Source organism: Phaseolus vulgaris, chromosome 4, assembly GCF_051622355.1.
Source record: "Phaseolus vulgaris cultivar YP4 chromosome 4, ASM5162235v1, whole genome shotgun sequence".
Lineage (NCBI taxonomy): Eukaryota > Viridiplantae > Streptophyta > Magnoliopsida > Fabales > Fabaceae > Phaseolus > Phaseolus vulgaris.
Window position 1 is genome coordinate 45941480 of NC_143501.1, and position 16164 is coordinate 45957643.

At 28.9% G+C, this 16164-nt stretch overlaps 2 protein-coding genes across 3 annotated transcripts; both read left to right on the plus strand.

The window, feature by feature from the left end:
- Positions 1–2344: 2344 nt before the first annotated feature.
- LOC137837811 (uncharacterized) lies at positions 2345–6134 on the plus strand. Its single transcript, XM_068646949.2, has 2 exons — positions 2345–5098; positions 5543–6134. The coding sequence occupies exons 1-2, from the start codon at positions 2494–2496 to the stop codon at positions 5947–5949; spliced, it is 3012 nt and encodes a 1003-aa protein (XP_068503050.2). The 5' UTR covers positions 2345–2493; the 3' UTR covers positions 5950–6134.
- Positions 6135–11891: 5757 nt separating this feature from the next.
- On the plus strand, positions 11892–14532 carry LOC137837813 (S-adenosyl-L-methionine-dependent methyltransferases superfamily protein). 2 transcript variants are annotated; one of them, XM_068646950.2, is made up of 5 exons: positions 11892–12177; positions 12776–12918; positions 13422–13606; positions 14112–14225; positions 14308–14532. In XM_068646950.2, the coding sequence occupies exons 1-5, from the start codon at positions 11938–11940 to the stop codon at positions 14433–14435; spliced, it is 810 nt and encodes a 269-aa protein (XP_068503051.1). In that variant the 5' UTR covers positions 11892–11937; the 3' UTR covers positions 14436–14532. The 2 variants fall into 2 exon arrangements, 1 of the variants encoding a protein (XP_068503051.1); XR_016520599.1 differs by having other exon boundaries at positions 11898–12177; positions 13433–13606.
- Positions 14533–16164: the final 1632 nt, after the last annotated feature.

The following is a 16164-nucleotide window of genomic DNA, read 5'->3' on the forward strand; positions in this document are numbered from 1 at the left end:
TTTCATCTTTAACTCTTTTTTCTAAAATCTATTTCAGAATCATTTTCCACTAGTTAGGAATAAAGATTATTTTTATTTGATGAAATTTTCAAATAGAATTAAGTTTCTACTTTTTTTTAAAATATTTATTGTTTTATATTTTTTTATATTTTTTCATCAATATAAGTGGATTCAACTAATAAAATTGATTATTTCAACTTATTTTATCAACGAAATTTTGTTATGAGTAGATAATTTTCTCTAAGCTCTCAAATTTTATAGCATTACTAATTTATTTTGGGAAGTTACTTTGATGATAAATATTTCAGGTAAAAAATACTAGTTTTAATTTTCAATATTACCCTATACTGGAGGATTTAAATGTGAAGTTAACGTGATCACAAGTTCTAAACTTTTTTTATTGGAATGTTATTTGATAAAAAATGTTTAATTTTATGTTGTTTGAAAAGGTAAAGATATGAGATTTTAATAGTTTCGTATTTAAATATTGTTTTTTATGTTGAAAATGTTATTGAATGTTGTTGAAATCTATTATGAATGGTTTGAAGTGTTGATTTTGGGTGAAGATTGAAATTGAGTTTGTTAGCTTAGTCAATATTATGATATTTTTTCGCTCAAGCAAAAAGAATTTTCACTCAATTGAAAGGAATTTTCGTTCAAATCAAAATATTTCCACTCAAGCAAAAAATAGTATTGCAACTAAATTTACTCTTTGGACTATTTTTATTCCAGCAAAAAAAGTTTTTGCATAAGTAAAGGGATTTTCATTCAAACAAAAAATAGTACCACAACTAAACCTAACTCAACTCAATTCTCGTTAAAGTGAAAATAACATTGAAAAATTAACTTTCTCGACCATGTTCTTGCTTAAGTAACGAATCCATTATTACTTAAACTAATATATTTTCTCTTAAACTAGAAAAAAAAGTTTTTTTTATTCGTGAATATTAGTTTGTATATTCAATTAGAAAAGCTGAAAAATATATATATAAATAATTTAAGATCTTATACACACTATTAATTTACTTTTTACTTAATTAAATTAAAGATATCTCATAAATTTATGTATTTTTAATAAAAAAAATTCATTAAAAATATTCTATTAAGTATTTAAAATCTTTTTTATTTTCATCTAAATATTGTATAGTTTGATTTAATTGTTAACTAAATGAAGTTACTGTTATTTTTAGATGAGAAAATGAATAATAATCACATCATCCTTAAAAACAAAAAATTAAATAAAAAAAAAAATATTTTGAGTGCTTGATAAAATAATTTAATTTTTTGTTTAAAAATATGTAAACTTATAACATACTTAAAATTTAATTAAGTTTGTATTTATTACCCTATAGTTTCAAATATTGTAACATTTTAGGTAACGTGAGATATATAAAAATATTGGTTAAATAAAAGTGAAATTTGAACAACACATTATAGAGATTTAAAGTGACTAAAATAAGTCAAAAAATAATAATAATGAAGGACTTGAATTAAAAAAATTCTCTTACAAGGAATAAAATTAAAGTTAATAATTTAAAATTAGAAAAAAATTAAAACCAAAATTATTAATAAACACTTGGAAAACAAGGATTGGGGTTACATTTTTTAGGGCTCATTTTAAGTGGCCATGTGTACAATAGTGTATATTTTCATCAAACACATTAAACAATTAAATTAATAAAGTTAATTTAACTCATGATCAAAGTCTGGGTATTTTTATGCATAGAAAATATATAAAATTAAAATCCAAAAATAAATTCAATTTTAATTAATTTATTAAAACTAAAATTGCCATTATTCAATTTTTTTTTTAATTATTGGTTTGTGTTTCACACCTCGTGTCATTGTCAACATCACCATCAAAGCATATTAATGTATGTAATTAAAGATTCAGTAATGTTGATCCATAACTATAGTATAAAAAAATATTACTGCACTTCGTAGAAGCTTCTTATATTTTTTATTATTGCATTAATTTCCCACCTTATAAATTCTTTTGGTCTAATAATGACACATTATTTTTTTTTAAAAAAAAACTCACCTTATTACATAATTAAAATTTTAATAACCCAGAAAATAAAAAATACTATCATGTTTTTCCTAATTTTAAAAAATGATTCATTATTTTTTTTAAATAAGATTCTCTTTTAGGGTCAAAGACGAATAATTTTTACATGGATCTATTTGGAACATTTTAATAAATTTTATTTCGTATTTATATATTTCAGAAATCGTATCTATAAGTATATAGTTAAAAGATATGGTTAGTTTTTAATATCCTTATTCACAGAGTTCAAAATAAAATAATATGATAAAAAAATTGTATATAAGTATGAATAAGATCACACAGTAACGTGTGAATTGTCTGAAAGCAAGCCAACCATCTTCGACTTTTCTGTGTACACATTCAGAATTCATTGTAACAGTGCTGACCAGAATCATCTTCTTATCTCTCTGCAGCAACCAGAAACTCTCTTTTGCACACTCACCAAGATGATTATGCCAATTCAATCTTGTATGCACTTTTCATGTCACATTTTTCTGATTTTTTTGTTCTTCCTTGTCCACACAAGCTCACAGTCATTGAATGATCAAGAGCATGCAGTTTTGCTTAAGATAAAGCAATATCTTGAAGACCCTTCTTTCCTCTCCCACTGGAATTCAACTTCCTCTCACTGTTCATGGGCTGAGATTACATGCACCTCTGGCTCGGTTACTTCCCTCACCCTCTCCCATTCCAACATCAACAAAACTATACCACCCTTCACCTGTGACCTCACCAACCTCACACACCTTGACTTCAGCTTCAACCTCATCCCTGGTGACTTCCCCACACCCCTCTACAACTGCTCCAAGTTGGAGTACTTGGATCTTTCGGGTAACAACTTTGATGGCAAGGTTCCTCTTGACATTGACCATTTGGGTGCTAATTTGCAATATCTCAACCTTGGTTCTACCAACTTCCATGGTGGTGTTCCTGCTAGTATTGCAAATTTAAAGCAACTGAGACAGCTTAGACTTCAGTTTTGCTTATTGAATGGCTCTGTTGCTGCTGAGATTGATAGCTTGTCCAATCTTGAGTACTTGGACTTGTCCTCTAACTTCTTGTTTCCCAAATGGAAGTTGCCTTGGAACTTGACCAAGTTCAACAAATTGAAGGTGTTTTATTTGTATGGAACCAACTTGGTTGGGGAAATCCCAGATAACATTGGAGATATGGTGGCTTTGGAGAAGCTGGATGCGTCAAAAAATGGCTTAACTGGAGGAATTCCAAGTGGTTTGTTCTTGCTGAAGAATCTGACCTCACTCTATCTTTTTGAAAATGATCTCTCAGGGGAGATACCAAGTGTGGTTGAGGCATTAAACTTGGTCAACCTTGATCTTGCAAGGAACAATCTCACAGGGAAAATACCAGATGATTTTGGAAAGCTGCAGCAGTTGTCATGGTTGAGTTTGTCTTTGAATAGCTTGTCAGGTGTGATACCAGAAAGCTTAGGCAATCTTCCAGATCTCAGGGATTTTCGCGTGTTTTTCAACAAGTTATCAGGTACTCTTCCTCCTGATTTTGGCCGTTACTCAAAGCTTAAAACCTTTTTGATTGCATCTAATAGTTTTACTGGGAAGTTACCGGAGAACTTGTGCTATCATGGGATGTTACTTAACTTGTCTGTTTATGAGAATAATCTGAGTGGTGAGTTGCCAAAATTTCTTGGAAATTGCAGTAGTTTACTGGACCTGAAAATTCATGAAAATGAGTTTTCTGGTAACATTCCTAGTGGTCTTTGGACATCTTTCAATTTGTCAAATTTCATGGTGAGCCATAATAAGTTCACTGGTGTGCTTCCTGAAAGGCTATCTTGGAATGTTTCGAGGTTTGAGATAAGTTACAATCAGTTTTCTGGTAAAATTCCAAGTGGAGTATCATCATGGACTAATTTGGTAGTGTTTGATGCCAGCAAGAACAATTTCAATGGAAGTATTCCAAAAGAGCTAACAGCTCTTCGTAAGTTAACAACCTTGTTACTTGATCAGAACCAACTCACTGGGGCACTTCCATCAGATATAATATCATGGAAATCCTTGGTAACTCTAAATTTGAGCCAAAACCAACTCTCTGGACAGATTCCTCATGCAATTGGTCAGTTACCTGTCCTTAGTCAGCTTGATCTATCAGAAAATGAACTCTCTGGCCAAGTTCCTTCTCTACCTTCCAGACTCACCAATCTCAATTTGTCTTATAATAATTTGACTGGGAGGATTCAAAGGGAATATGAAAATTCTGTGTTTGCTGGTAGCTTTTTGGGCAATTCTGGTCTTTGTTCTGACAACCCAGCACTGAACCTCGCCTTGTGCAATTCTGGCCTTCAAAGAACAAGCAAGGGCTCATCTTGGTCTATTGGTTCGATTATATGCTTGGCGGTAGTAGCCTTGTTACTGATCCTTCTGGCATCATTCTTGTTTATTAGATTTCAAAGGAAGAGAAAGCACAGATTAGATAACTCTTGGAAGCTCACTTCCTTTCAGAGGGTGAATTTCACAGAATCAACCATTGTATCATCAATGACAGAACAAAACATTATTGGTAGTGGTGGATATGGTACAGTATACCGCATTGATGTTGGTTCAGAATATGTTGCTGTGAAAAAGATTTGGAATAACAGAAAGTTGAACAAGAAGCTTGAGAGCTCCTTCCGTGCAGAAGTTAGAATATTGAGCAACATTCGTCATACCAACATAGTGAAGTTGATGTGTTGTATCTCTAATGAGGATTCTATGCTCCTTGTATATGAGTATCATGAAAATCTCAGCCTAGATAAGTGGCTGCATAAGAATGTTAAGCCAGGTTCAGTCAATAAAGTGGTCCTTGATTGGCCAAAGAGGTTGAAAATAGCAATTGGAATTGCTCAGGGTTTGAGCTACATGCATCATGATTGTTTACCACCTGTTGTTCATAGAGATGTAAAAACAAGCAACATCCTTCTGGATTCTCAATTCAATGCAAAAGTTGCTGATTTTGGACTAGCCAAGTTGTTAATCAAGCCAGAGGAACTTAGCACCATGTCAGATGTTATTGGCTCATTTGGCTATATTGCTCCAGGTGAGTGACATACAATCTTTTTTGTTCCTAACTAGCAAAATACTATTTCTTTTGCTAAGTTAAATTCTGTGCCACTTTTGAGTAAACCTTGGATTTAATCTTAAAATTTTAAGAGTCACTAAATTAGTCCTTGAAATTACTATTTTTTCACTTAGTATTTGACTTTATACTATGTCATTCACTTTAGTCTTTTGTGGGTAAACAAGGGAAAGTTTAAAATTTGGCTGCTCATATAAAAAACATCCAAAACCATTGACTAGAAAATCATTCACTCTGACAGAGCAAAATCTGTGAACAAAAAAACTGACTTTTTTTTTGTAAAATAAGAAACTAACTAAACTGATTGACACTTATAATCTTAGTAAAAAATAGAGGTGTTTACACTTCTCTTTCCACTGGCATACTAGTTTATTCTCAATCTAACTTTTCATATTTGAATTGCAGAATATGTGCAATCAACCAGAGTTAGTGAAAAGGTTGATGTGTTCAGCTTTGGGGTGATCCTATTAGAACTGACAACCGGTAAAGAAGCAAGTTATGGAGACCAACACTCATCTCTTTCAGAGTGGGCGTGGCGTCACATTCTGATTGGAGGCAATGTTGAAGAATTGCTAGACAAAGATGTGATTGAAGGCAGTTACTTAGATGAAATGTGCAGTGTTTTCAAACTTGGTGTCATGTGCACTGCAACACTACCTACTAGTAGGCCTTCCATGAAGGATGCTCTACAAATATTGCAAAGCTTAGGAGAACCATTATTTTATGGTGAGAAGAACTTTGGCCACTACTATGATGCCATTCCCCTTCTTAAGAGTTCCAAGGAAACTAGATTGCATGTTGATAGTGAATGATTAGCAAAATGGATTCCCTAGAATGCCAAGATAGTGAAAAAAAAATTAGGTTTAGCAACTTGAGGCAATGGTTTTTGTTTTTTGAAAATGAAGAGTGGGGTAGTTAGTTTGTCACAGAGTTGTTGTATAGAATGGATTTAATGAAATGTGAAGTTATGATTGAAGAGTCATAATTGAAGCTTCAACAGCCAACTAGTCAATATAGTGAGAGATTTGAAAAGTTTCATCTAACTCCAACTTATAAAACCGACTCTTAAATCTAATTCGAATTTATAAATCTGGTTTTAATATTAAGTTTGTTCTTACTTATATATTCTAAAATGTCTTTATTTTTAATCTTTATTTCTAGTAAATGTGGTGAGATCTTCAACAATTTTATAACATTTTTTTTTTTTCATACCAGTATCATCAGAAATTTTTATTAAATTTGGATGGTTATTTTAGTACACTATTAACTGTCTTTTAACCAAATGTCATACTTTTGAAAACCTTTCTCTAGACTGCACTAGCTGGTCTAGTTAGAGAAATCCAAATTGAAATTTGTTTCAAAGGAGAATCATTGGTGACAGCAAAATTCTGTTTTGTAAGGTTGGAACTATGTGGGGGTGTAGAATATAGACATTAAATAAAGAGGAAAACTAAAACATAGTTTATGCAAAATCAATAGTTTTGCTCTTGTTGGATCCTTGCTGGTATATACCCTTTACGGCAAAACTGCTTTGACTCTGAATGCTGGTATAGTTGCAAACTTGGAAACAACTGATAAAATCATGATCTGCATATATATCTACCGAGTGGGTGGGGTGGATGAACTTCAACATATTTATATATTTATATATTTATGAAAAGAGGTTTTCATTCAAATTAAAATATATATTATTGTTCTCGTGTGAGGATGGGCCTGAAGAACTATTAATATCGGTTGAATTGCACTTCAACTCCCTTGCTTGTTCCTCCTGTCCTTCTTAGTCTCGGCTCTTGGTCCTTTGGTGATTCACGAATGGAGGTACTTGTAGAAGGCACTCTGACGCTCGCAGAAGGGTTCAACACTCGGTTATCAGAGTACACGTAGATAATGACGTGCCTGTTTCTTGGAATATTCGTTATTTATATTACCTGTGATGAGTTTTTCTTATTGAGTCAGGTTAAGGGGTTGGACCGTGTTTATGGCTGAATTACCTAGCTCCTAATCACATATTAGTTCTGCTGACTTTGATTGAGCGTAATTGGATTGAGCTATCGGTCGGCCCAACGGATGTGTGTCTCGACTATATTCGGTCGACCCAACATTGAGGTCTGAAACGTTATATCGGTCGTGCGGTCCTAACCGGTACAATTATTATCTAGATAGGAGTATGAAAGTGTGTTTAAATTATTTTATTTGAAATCCATTGGAATGTTGTGAATGTAAATTTTATTATTCTGTCACTCAATATAAAATTGTTATATATAATAGGTTTATTTATAACCTTGAAAATTGTTATATTTAAATATAAACTTTTATTTTTACAAATATCTTAAACAAAATTAGTGCTCTTATTTTTCTTAAATTTAAAAAAGAAAAAAAAAACTTAAAAATAATTTAGTACCTTTTACTTACAATTTATTTAAGAAAAAAAAAATTCATTAGAGTCAATATCTAATGTAGAAGCAAACGTGGAAGGAAAAAAAAATATTGTTTGTTTATTTAAACATATGTTGACTCTAGGAAATGTGAAATCAAAGATTGAGTTGTCCTATTAGCTTTCAATCCTTCTTTTTCCTTTTGGACAAAATGATTGATAAATTAGTATTGATTTTTGTATCAAATGTTCTTAGACCAAATAGCATCTCTTTTGATTTTTTAACAACAATATCAACCTTTCATAAAACGTATAGTTTTGGTCATTTTATTCTTCATTATGCTATTAATCATGTGGCCTAAAAACATACTTATTTATCCTCTTACAAATAATATTGAAAAATAAATTATTCAGTCTCATAATTGACTAAATTTAATATCTTAATTTCTATACTTCAAATTTATTATTTTTTATTCTTATAGATGTGTTTTTTTAATTCTTTTTACTTTCTATCTAAGTAAACCCTGAAAACTAATATATATATATATACATATATATAATATAATATGGATCAAAATAATATATACATATAAAAAAATATTAAATAAAAACTAATTTTAGATATAAAATAATTAATTACTATATTTACTAAATTAAAGACCATGTTATAAACTAAAAAAAATTATTAGTATTTAAAATAGTTTCTATTATTAATAAAAATTTAAAAAGTAGTTTTTAGATTGGTATCTAACCATTATCTACCAAGATTTTAGCTACTAACTATCCTATATTGTAAATTAGTTTCTACTCGTTCTTTAGAGACTAATTTAAAATCTAAAATATTAGTTAGTTAAAATCTTAGTAGTTAATTTAAATAACAATTTAAAAATTATTTTATAATATAATTTTTTATTAATAATAAAAAATCACTTTAAATATCAACAAAAATTTAATTAAAAAATAGTATCTAATTTAATTAATATAATATTAAGATAATTTTAATATATTTTTCTTGTGAGATTAAGTTGTTGTGTAACACAACAAGGCTTGAAGACTCCCACTGATAAAATGAAAAGCTTCAAAACTTTTCTTTTTGAAAAAAAAAATTCTATTGATAAAGTGCTCCCAAATTTAAAACTTTGGATATTTAATCTCCTAAATAAGTCAAGTTTAGGTAAGAAAACAAATGAATTAGTGTATTCTAAATGATTACTAGTGTTTAAGCATTTGTAGCAATGAATGGAGTCAACTAGTCAACTTTAGGTTTTTCTCTATTCAAACATATGTGTTGACTTTTGAGAAATAGGCATGCAAAGAAAAGTGAAGCCATAAAAGCTATAAATGAAAGTTAGTGAAGAAAAGTATGAACAAAAAGCTCAAAGTTTTGGAAAGTATAAGAATTCAAAACAACTTGCCTTTCATGATTTACCTTACAATTTGTTCTATCTTTTACTTTAAAATGCATGAAACCAAAAGTATAAGTTATTTATTTTGTAGAGCAGTAGAAATTAAAGGTTTTCATTCTAAAACTTTGGTATAAGATTTTTTTATAAATTAAAACTAATTTATTCAAAAGTTAGAAATAAAAATTTAGAAAAGTTGTATGACAGCTTCTAGATATTAGTTTAAGTTTATTTAGTTTTTCCAATTTTTTCTCTCTTAAAAGTCTTTGAAAGGAATGTGATTTTTTTTTTAGCTTGAAAACTACTTTTTATCTCTAAGTTTCATTATTGATAGATTTAATAGCCAATATTTTTACATTTTAAATCATCACATATAAGTTATTCTTCTAATGTGAAATAGTATCGTTAAAGTCAAGTGTTCTATATAAATATTGTCTGTTTTAACTTTTATTACGATTTTGTTTTTAAAAACCACATGATTAAGAAAAAAAATATTTAAATTCTGATTAACTTAAATTCATTAATAATGTAATGTGAATGTATTAAACACATTATTTCTATATTAAGTTTATATATAATATTAGGTTTAAATGGGTTTTGGATATATAATATATTCTTTTATTTTGAGTATTTATTTATTTTTTAAATTAGGTTTCCAATAAATTAAATATTTTTGTTTAAGTCTCTTCTATTATTCATTTTAGTTTGATTGTTCACACAATTTACCATATTAAAAAACGATATATATTAATCCACTTCTATTATTTATACTAATACTACATCTTATATGAAAAATATATTATTGTTATGATAAGAAAAGGGACTAAAATATAAATTTAAAAATATTTTAGAGATCACTTAAAAGCGCGACAACATATTAGAGACAAAATATAAATAAATGTCTTTTCAGAAACTTCAACCAAAATTTTAAATTTTTTTAATTATTTAATTTGAAAAAAAATAAATTTATTTAGTACTCAAAATAAAAATAGTATCTTGAGGACCTAAATATTATTTATGTTATAAAATTGTTATATAGCATTAGTTGGTATATCGTTTAAAATTTAGTAAATAAATTAACTCAAATGTAATTTTTAAGAATGAATTTGAGTTTAGATAATAGAGTTTAAATCAGATAGAAAATGAAAAAAAAATCTTTAAAAAACTATAAATAAATTAAAAATATTTTCATTATTCATTTATTACAAAATTTTATCTCTTTAAAATTATAAACTCTAAGTTTTTTATATCTCAACAAATCAATCATCCTTTTTATAATCAAATTTTACAATTTAAAAGACAATTGACTATAAATTAAGTTCATTTGATAAAAATCTTGTTTTGGAAAAAGTTCCTAGTTCTCTACAATTGAATTTCTTTTTCTTTTTTTCCTTTTCTTTTATATGTGGAAATTTTGTATTTTGTCTACCTAAATCAACTAAGGAAAAAAAAACTTCCTAGTTATTTGAACCAGTTTATATATTATGTTTGATTTTCTATAATAGTTAGGATTAATTGATTTTTAGTTGTGGATTACTTATGAAAATTTATCATTTTATAATTCATTCCATATATATTTATAATTATTTAAAAAAATTCAAAAAAAGCTCACCCTTTTAATAAATAAATTAATCAAAATTATATTTATTTCTAAGAATAGGAATAGTAGATAATTTTAATTATTTTAAGCCACCCACCATAATAATTTTTGGTTTTATCTCTGTATATAAAATAACTTGTATAAGAGAACATCAATTAATTTTAATTTATGAAAAAACTGAATTCAAATTTTCTTATTGAAATATTTAGTGTAATGTCTTAACTGGAATTGTATTAAATATTTTACATAATTTCGAAAAAGTGTATTACAAAATGTCTTCTACAACTATTTCATAATGGTTTTTTCAAAAAAATATTTGACTATATTTTAAAATATATAATTTAAAATGTATTTGATTTCATTGTGCATTATACATTCTGAAAACCTCTTACCATCTTTGTTTTCAGAATGAATACCCTCAAAATGGTAAATATATTTCAGATAAAATTTTCTAAAATGCATTTTGAAATGGTATTTTCTATTGGGGGGGGGGGGTGAAGAAATAAAAGAGTAGAGTACGGGAAGAAAATCTCCCTGTGTTATTGGGCAGCGTAACAATGCAAGGTCGTTTTCTTTTAACTTCCATAATTTCACGATCTCTTTTTTCTTTCTTCACTCCCATAATTTCTAAGTACACTTATAATTTTTTAAAATAACCATTTTACCTTTTTGTAAAAAGTGATTTCTGGATTATAAATTTTTCGAATTACCTATTCTAGAAATCTTTTGGAATAAACTTTTCCATAATTTCTGGAGCATGATTTCCATAATATAATTATTGGAATAGAATCTCTAAAACAAACTATCTAAAATACACTAAATATATTTTAGAACAAACTTTTCATAACATAATTTTTAGAACAATTTTTTTAGAATATATACATAAGACATTCTAGAACAAGTTTATCTGGTTTTTTAGAATATGAAATACATTTTACAATAAATTTTCAAGAACAAAATTTTCAAAACACACTTTTCAATACATAAATGATAACTTCCAGAACTATCTTTCCAAAACATCTCTTTAGAAAAAATATCATATTTGATAAAACAATCATGAGAGTTTTATACAAAATCATAAATTTAGATATAAATATATATAATAAAGAGTAAATTTATAATTAAATGATATGAAAAAATATTAAATAATAATATCGAGATTATAATATGGTTGTATAAAAAAGATAGATTGTTAGAATATCATCAACCCTCTCTTTATCTTCTTCTTCCTATCCAAGAGTGTAGTTCATGATGAAGGGTATTTTAAACTTTTTCTCTTAGTAATAGGGTGTAGTTCATAATTATGGGGGTGCAGGAAGTATAAACCTACAAGGCCTTGTTTGTTTCAATGTCCTAAACAAAAAAGGCCATAAAAAACGAAGGCTATTGAAAGCGAAGCACAGAGAGAGAGAGAGAAGACACCATGGAAAAGGAAGAGGAAGAGGAAGCAGTGGCACCAATGGTGAAGTTGGGATCGTACGGTGGTGAGGTTCGGTTGATGGTTGGTGGAGATGAATCTGCTGCGGAAGAGACCATGCTTCTTTGGGGTATTCAGCAACCCACGCTTTCCAAACCCAACGCTTTTGTCTCTCAATCTTCTCTGCAGCTCTCCCTCGACACTTGTGGCCACTCTCTCTCCATTCTTCAATCCCCTTCTTCCTTGGTATCTTTCTCTCTTAACCTCACTGCTTTAGTTAAAAAGATTATTGGTAAAAAAGCTTTAAAGCTTTGATTTTGATCGTGGTTCGGGTTCTAACATGATGACCCAGTTGCTTTGTTTAGCCCGAACGTGATTGCCCTTTTCATAAAGTACCATGGTACTGATTGTTGTTGCTTAAAGGTGGAGGCTTTATGACAGGCCTGGTTGATGACTTGTGCCGTTGAAGCTCTGGATTTTAGAAAATGAACCACTTAGCTTCACACTGAGTAATCATGAACATTTTGATCGTAGTTTGGGTTATAACTTGATGACTTGGTTGTTTTTTAGCCCGAACTTGATTACTGTTTTCATAAAATGCCATGCTGCTGATTGTTGTTGGTTAAAGTAAGAATCTTGCAATAGCCCTTGTTGATTACGTATGTTATCGAAGCTTTGAATTTGGAGAAATGAGCAAGTTAACTTCACATTATTGCCCCAACAGCTTCTGCTTTAGCTTGTGCCTTTTCTAATTGTTGGTTTATTGTTGAAATTTATATCATACGGTGAATTGGCTATTGATAACTCAGCTCACAGTTATGGTACTTTCGAATTTTGATTTTAGGGAACACCTGGAGTGACTGGATCGGTGATGTGGGACAGTGGAGTTGTATTGGGGAAGTTTCTGGAGCATTCTGTTGACTCAGGGATGCTTGTCCTTCAGGGAAAGAAGATTGTTGAGTTGGGATCTGGTTGTGGATTGGTTGGGTAAGTTCAATTGCAATCTCTTTCTTCTTCTTTATCTGTTCATGACACATTGCTATGGTTTGTCAGTAATTTCTTGATTAGCTTTTCGTTTTTTCACATGGATTAAATGAACTAGGAAAGTAGAGGTTTGAGCCTTGGCATTGTTTTTCTTTACAACCAAGCGACAATTTGGATAAAATTTTCAATGAGCCATTATGGCAGAAGAAATAAGATGAATTAAGATATAATTGAATCAAATTTCCCCCACTAGTTTAAATATACTTTTCTACCAACTTTTTCATAAGCCCTAGCTACCTTATTAGTCGTGGTGTATGAGTTGATTTCATCTTATGGGAGAAGTTTGATTTATTTCACCTCCTTAGTTTGTCTTCTTATCCTTTTCTGTAACTGTTGTTAAGAAGTTTAACCCTACTAGCTCTAGGTTGTCTAGCAAATGGAGAACAATTTGTTTCAGGTTGTTCTTACTCATTCTATGATGCACCTTTCTTATTTTTCTTCCTTAGTTGTATTGCAGCCCTCTTGGGTGGAGAAGTTGTTGTTACTGATCTGCCTGATAGGCTGAGGCTACTGAGAAAGAACATTGAGACCAATATGAAACATGTTTCTCTACGGGGTTCTATAACAGCAACTGAACTCACATGGGGAGAAGATCCTGACTCAGAACTCATTGATCCCACACCTGATTTCGGTAAAAATTCTCTCCCTCAACCCCTTCCCACATGTCACAGTGATCTGCGTTGCTATAAATTGTGATTACAGTCCTCGTTCTAATAATAGATTTGTAGTTAGTTGCATTTTTTTCTTCTGTTGATCTGAATGCCTATTGGAGTTACCTTTGTCTACTTCGCTAGCATTTCCTTTTAGTACTTTCTTTTATGTTTATAATCTAATATTCGTTGTGCGATCATTGCAAATACAACCTGTTTTCCGAAATCATAATTTAGATAATGTGTTACTACTAATGCCACCATGGTCCCATGAAATTTTTCACTTCAATTCATATCAGAAGTGTATTTATTTTTTACATTCTTGCATCATGAGGCTCTTGTTAATGCTTTGTTTACTAAAATTGTCATTTTGGTGTTTTTGGCTAATGAGAGAATTGAATGAGAAGAGTTCCTTAAGATGCTGTTAAATTTTCAACTATTTATATGAATAGCTTATTGATTCAATACTTGTTTTCCTGTTATCAGTGCTAGGATCTGATGTAGTGTACAGTGAGGGGGCAGTTGTGGATCTGCTAGAGACTCTTATGCAGCTCTCTGGACCAAATACAACAATATTTTTGGCTGGAGAACTCAGAAATGGTAAAGAATTCCATTCCTTTTTCTTCTTTTTCAGGACCACAATCCATGACCAGTTGTACTAAATAGTGTTTTCTGATTTCAGATGCCATTCTTGAGTACTTCTTAGAAGCTGCAATGAACAATTTCACTATTGGCCGTGTGGATCAAACACTCTGGCACCCTGATTATTGCAGCAATCGTGTTGTTCTTTATGTTCTAGTGAAGAAATGATTGTTGAGATTAATGTTTAATTGTCTTGTGTAATGCTGGTAACACCATGTCCATAAAGTGCATTAAGAATTTGACATTATGATTTTTTCTCACTGTATTTTCTTTGTTAACCCACAAGTATTTTGTTTTTTTAGGATAAATGATTAATTTGGTTCATGAAGTGTTGTCAATTTAATCTTTTGAAATAATATTTATTTTAGTCTTTGAATATATAAAAAATCTTGCAATATTTATTGTTATGTTTTGTGAGACTACTAATTTTGTGGATCAATTTAGTAGTAAAATCATCACTATTTTGTTATTAAGTTATAATTTTAAGAATTAATTTGAATTTTTAATGTATTTAGAGTCTAAATTATTATTTTTTATTTTTTCAAGGATTACATTGGCAAAGTATCATATTTAAGAACTAAATTAGTTATTTATCTTTATGTTTATCATTGTTGTTTGGTTGATGACTTCTAAGAAAAAACTTTGCCATATTATTACATTTTAAAGGGATGGAATGCAGAAGATTTAGCTGAATTTGTTAAAGCATGCACATTTTTTTTTGTTGGTATTTGATAATAGAAAATGTTAACCAGTGTGAAAAGCATCTGAAGAAAATAAGTGTTTTATGCAAAACTGTTTATTATTTTAAATTAATAATGAGATACAGTTTAAAGGTTATTCAAGATACAGATTTAGTTCTAACTTTTCTTCCCAGTTATTTTAACAAATTTCAAATAGATAATTTATTTTTATAAAGAATTTGAAATTTTGATTTCTTAAAATTGAAATTCTTAAGTTAGGTTTAAAGATTAAGAAAATGTTTTATGCTATGTAACAAAAGATAATTGTACGACACGAACACGAAGATACATATAATTTATAATTTTTAAAATGTAAATACAAATTTATATGTTATATAATTATGAATTATATAAATTGACAATAAAGATGTATGTATACAAGTATATTTCAGTCTTTTTTAGTTGAAATATTTTTTTTATGATTGATTTAAGAGGATTTGTTCATTATTTTTATTATTATAATAAAATTTTATGTAATAAGTTTGAGTTTTAAAAAAATTAATGTATTTCTCCTTATTAAAATTGTGTTAGAACCGTGTTAAAATTGTGTTAGAATTGTTACAAATCAAACAAATATTTTTTTGAATTTGACACTTCACCAATACGTGTTCTACGAGTGTCCGTATTCGATACGTGTGTCCGATACGGACATGTCATTTAGGAGGAGTGTCTGGGCCTCATAGGTTTTAAGTAAACATATATCAATTTTTCAAATTGTAAATTTAAGATACTTATTTATAATTTTTTTTTATATTTAAATAATTATTTGACTCTTGTATTATTATCATATTCAAACAATTATATTAATAAAAATTTAAGTAACTCATTTTTATAATTTGTTTAAAATTAAAATATTAATTTAATATAATCTTGTCAGTTAATTCAACTTAACTCATTTTCGTCCAATCTCTTCATGGGGTCTCCTGCTAACTTTTTAAAGTTTTTTTTCGATGATTTATTGGTTATCATATTTTTTTCTTCAGGTTTTTTGTTCTTGGTAGACTTTTAGACTTTTTATTTGGTTTCTAATAAAAAAAATATTACTTTTTTTTACTTTGTGAAAATTAAGTGATTTAGATAGTGCTTTTGAAAAAAAAACAATTTTTTTAATTAAAAATAAAAAAGTCACAAATTTATTAAGAACAAAAGTAATACGA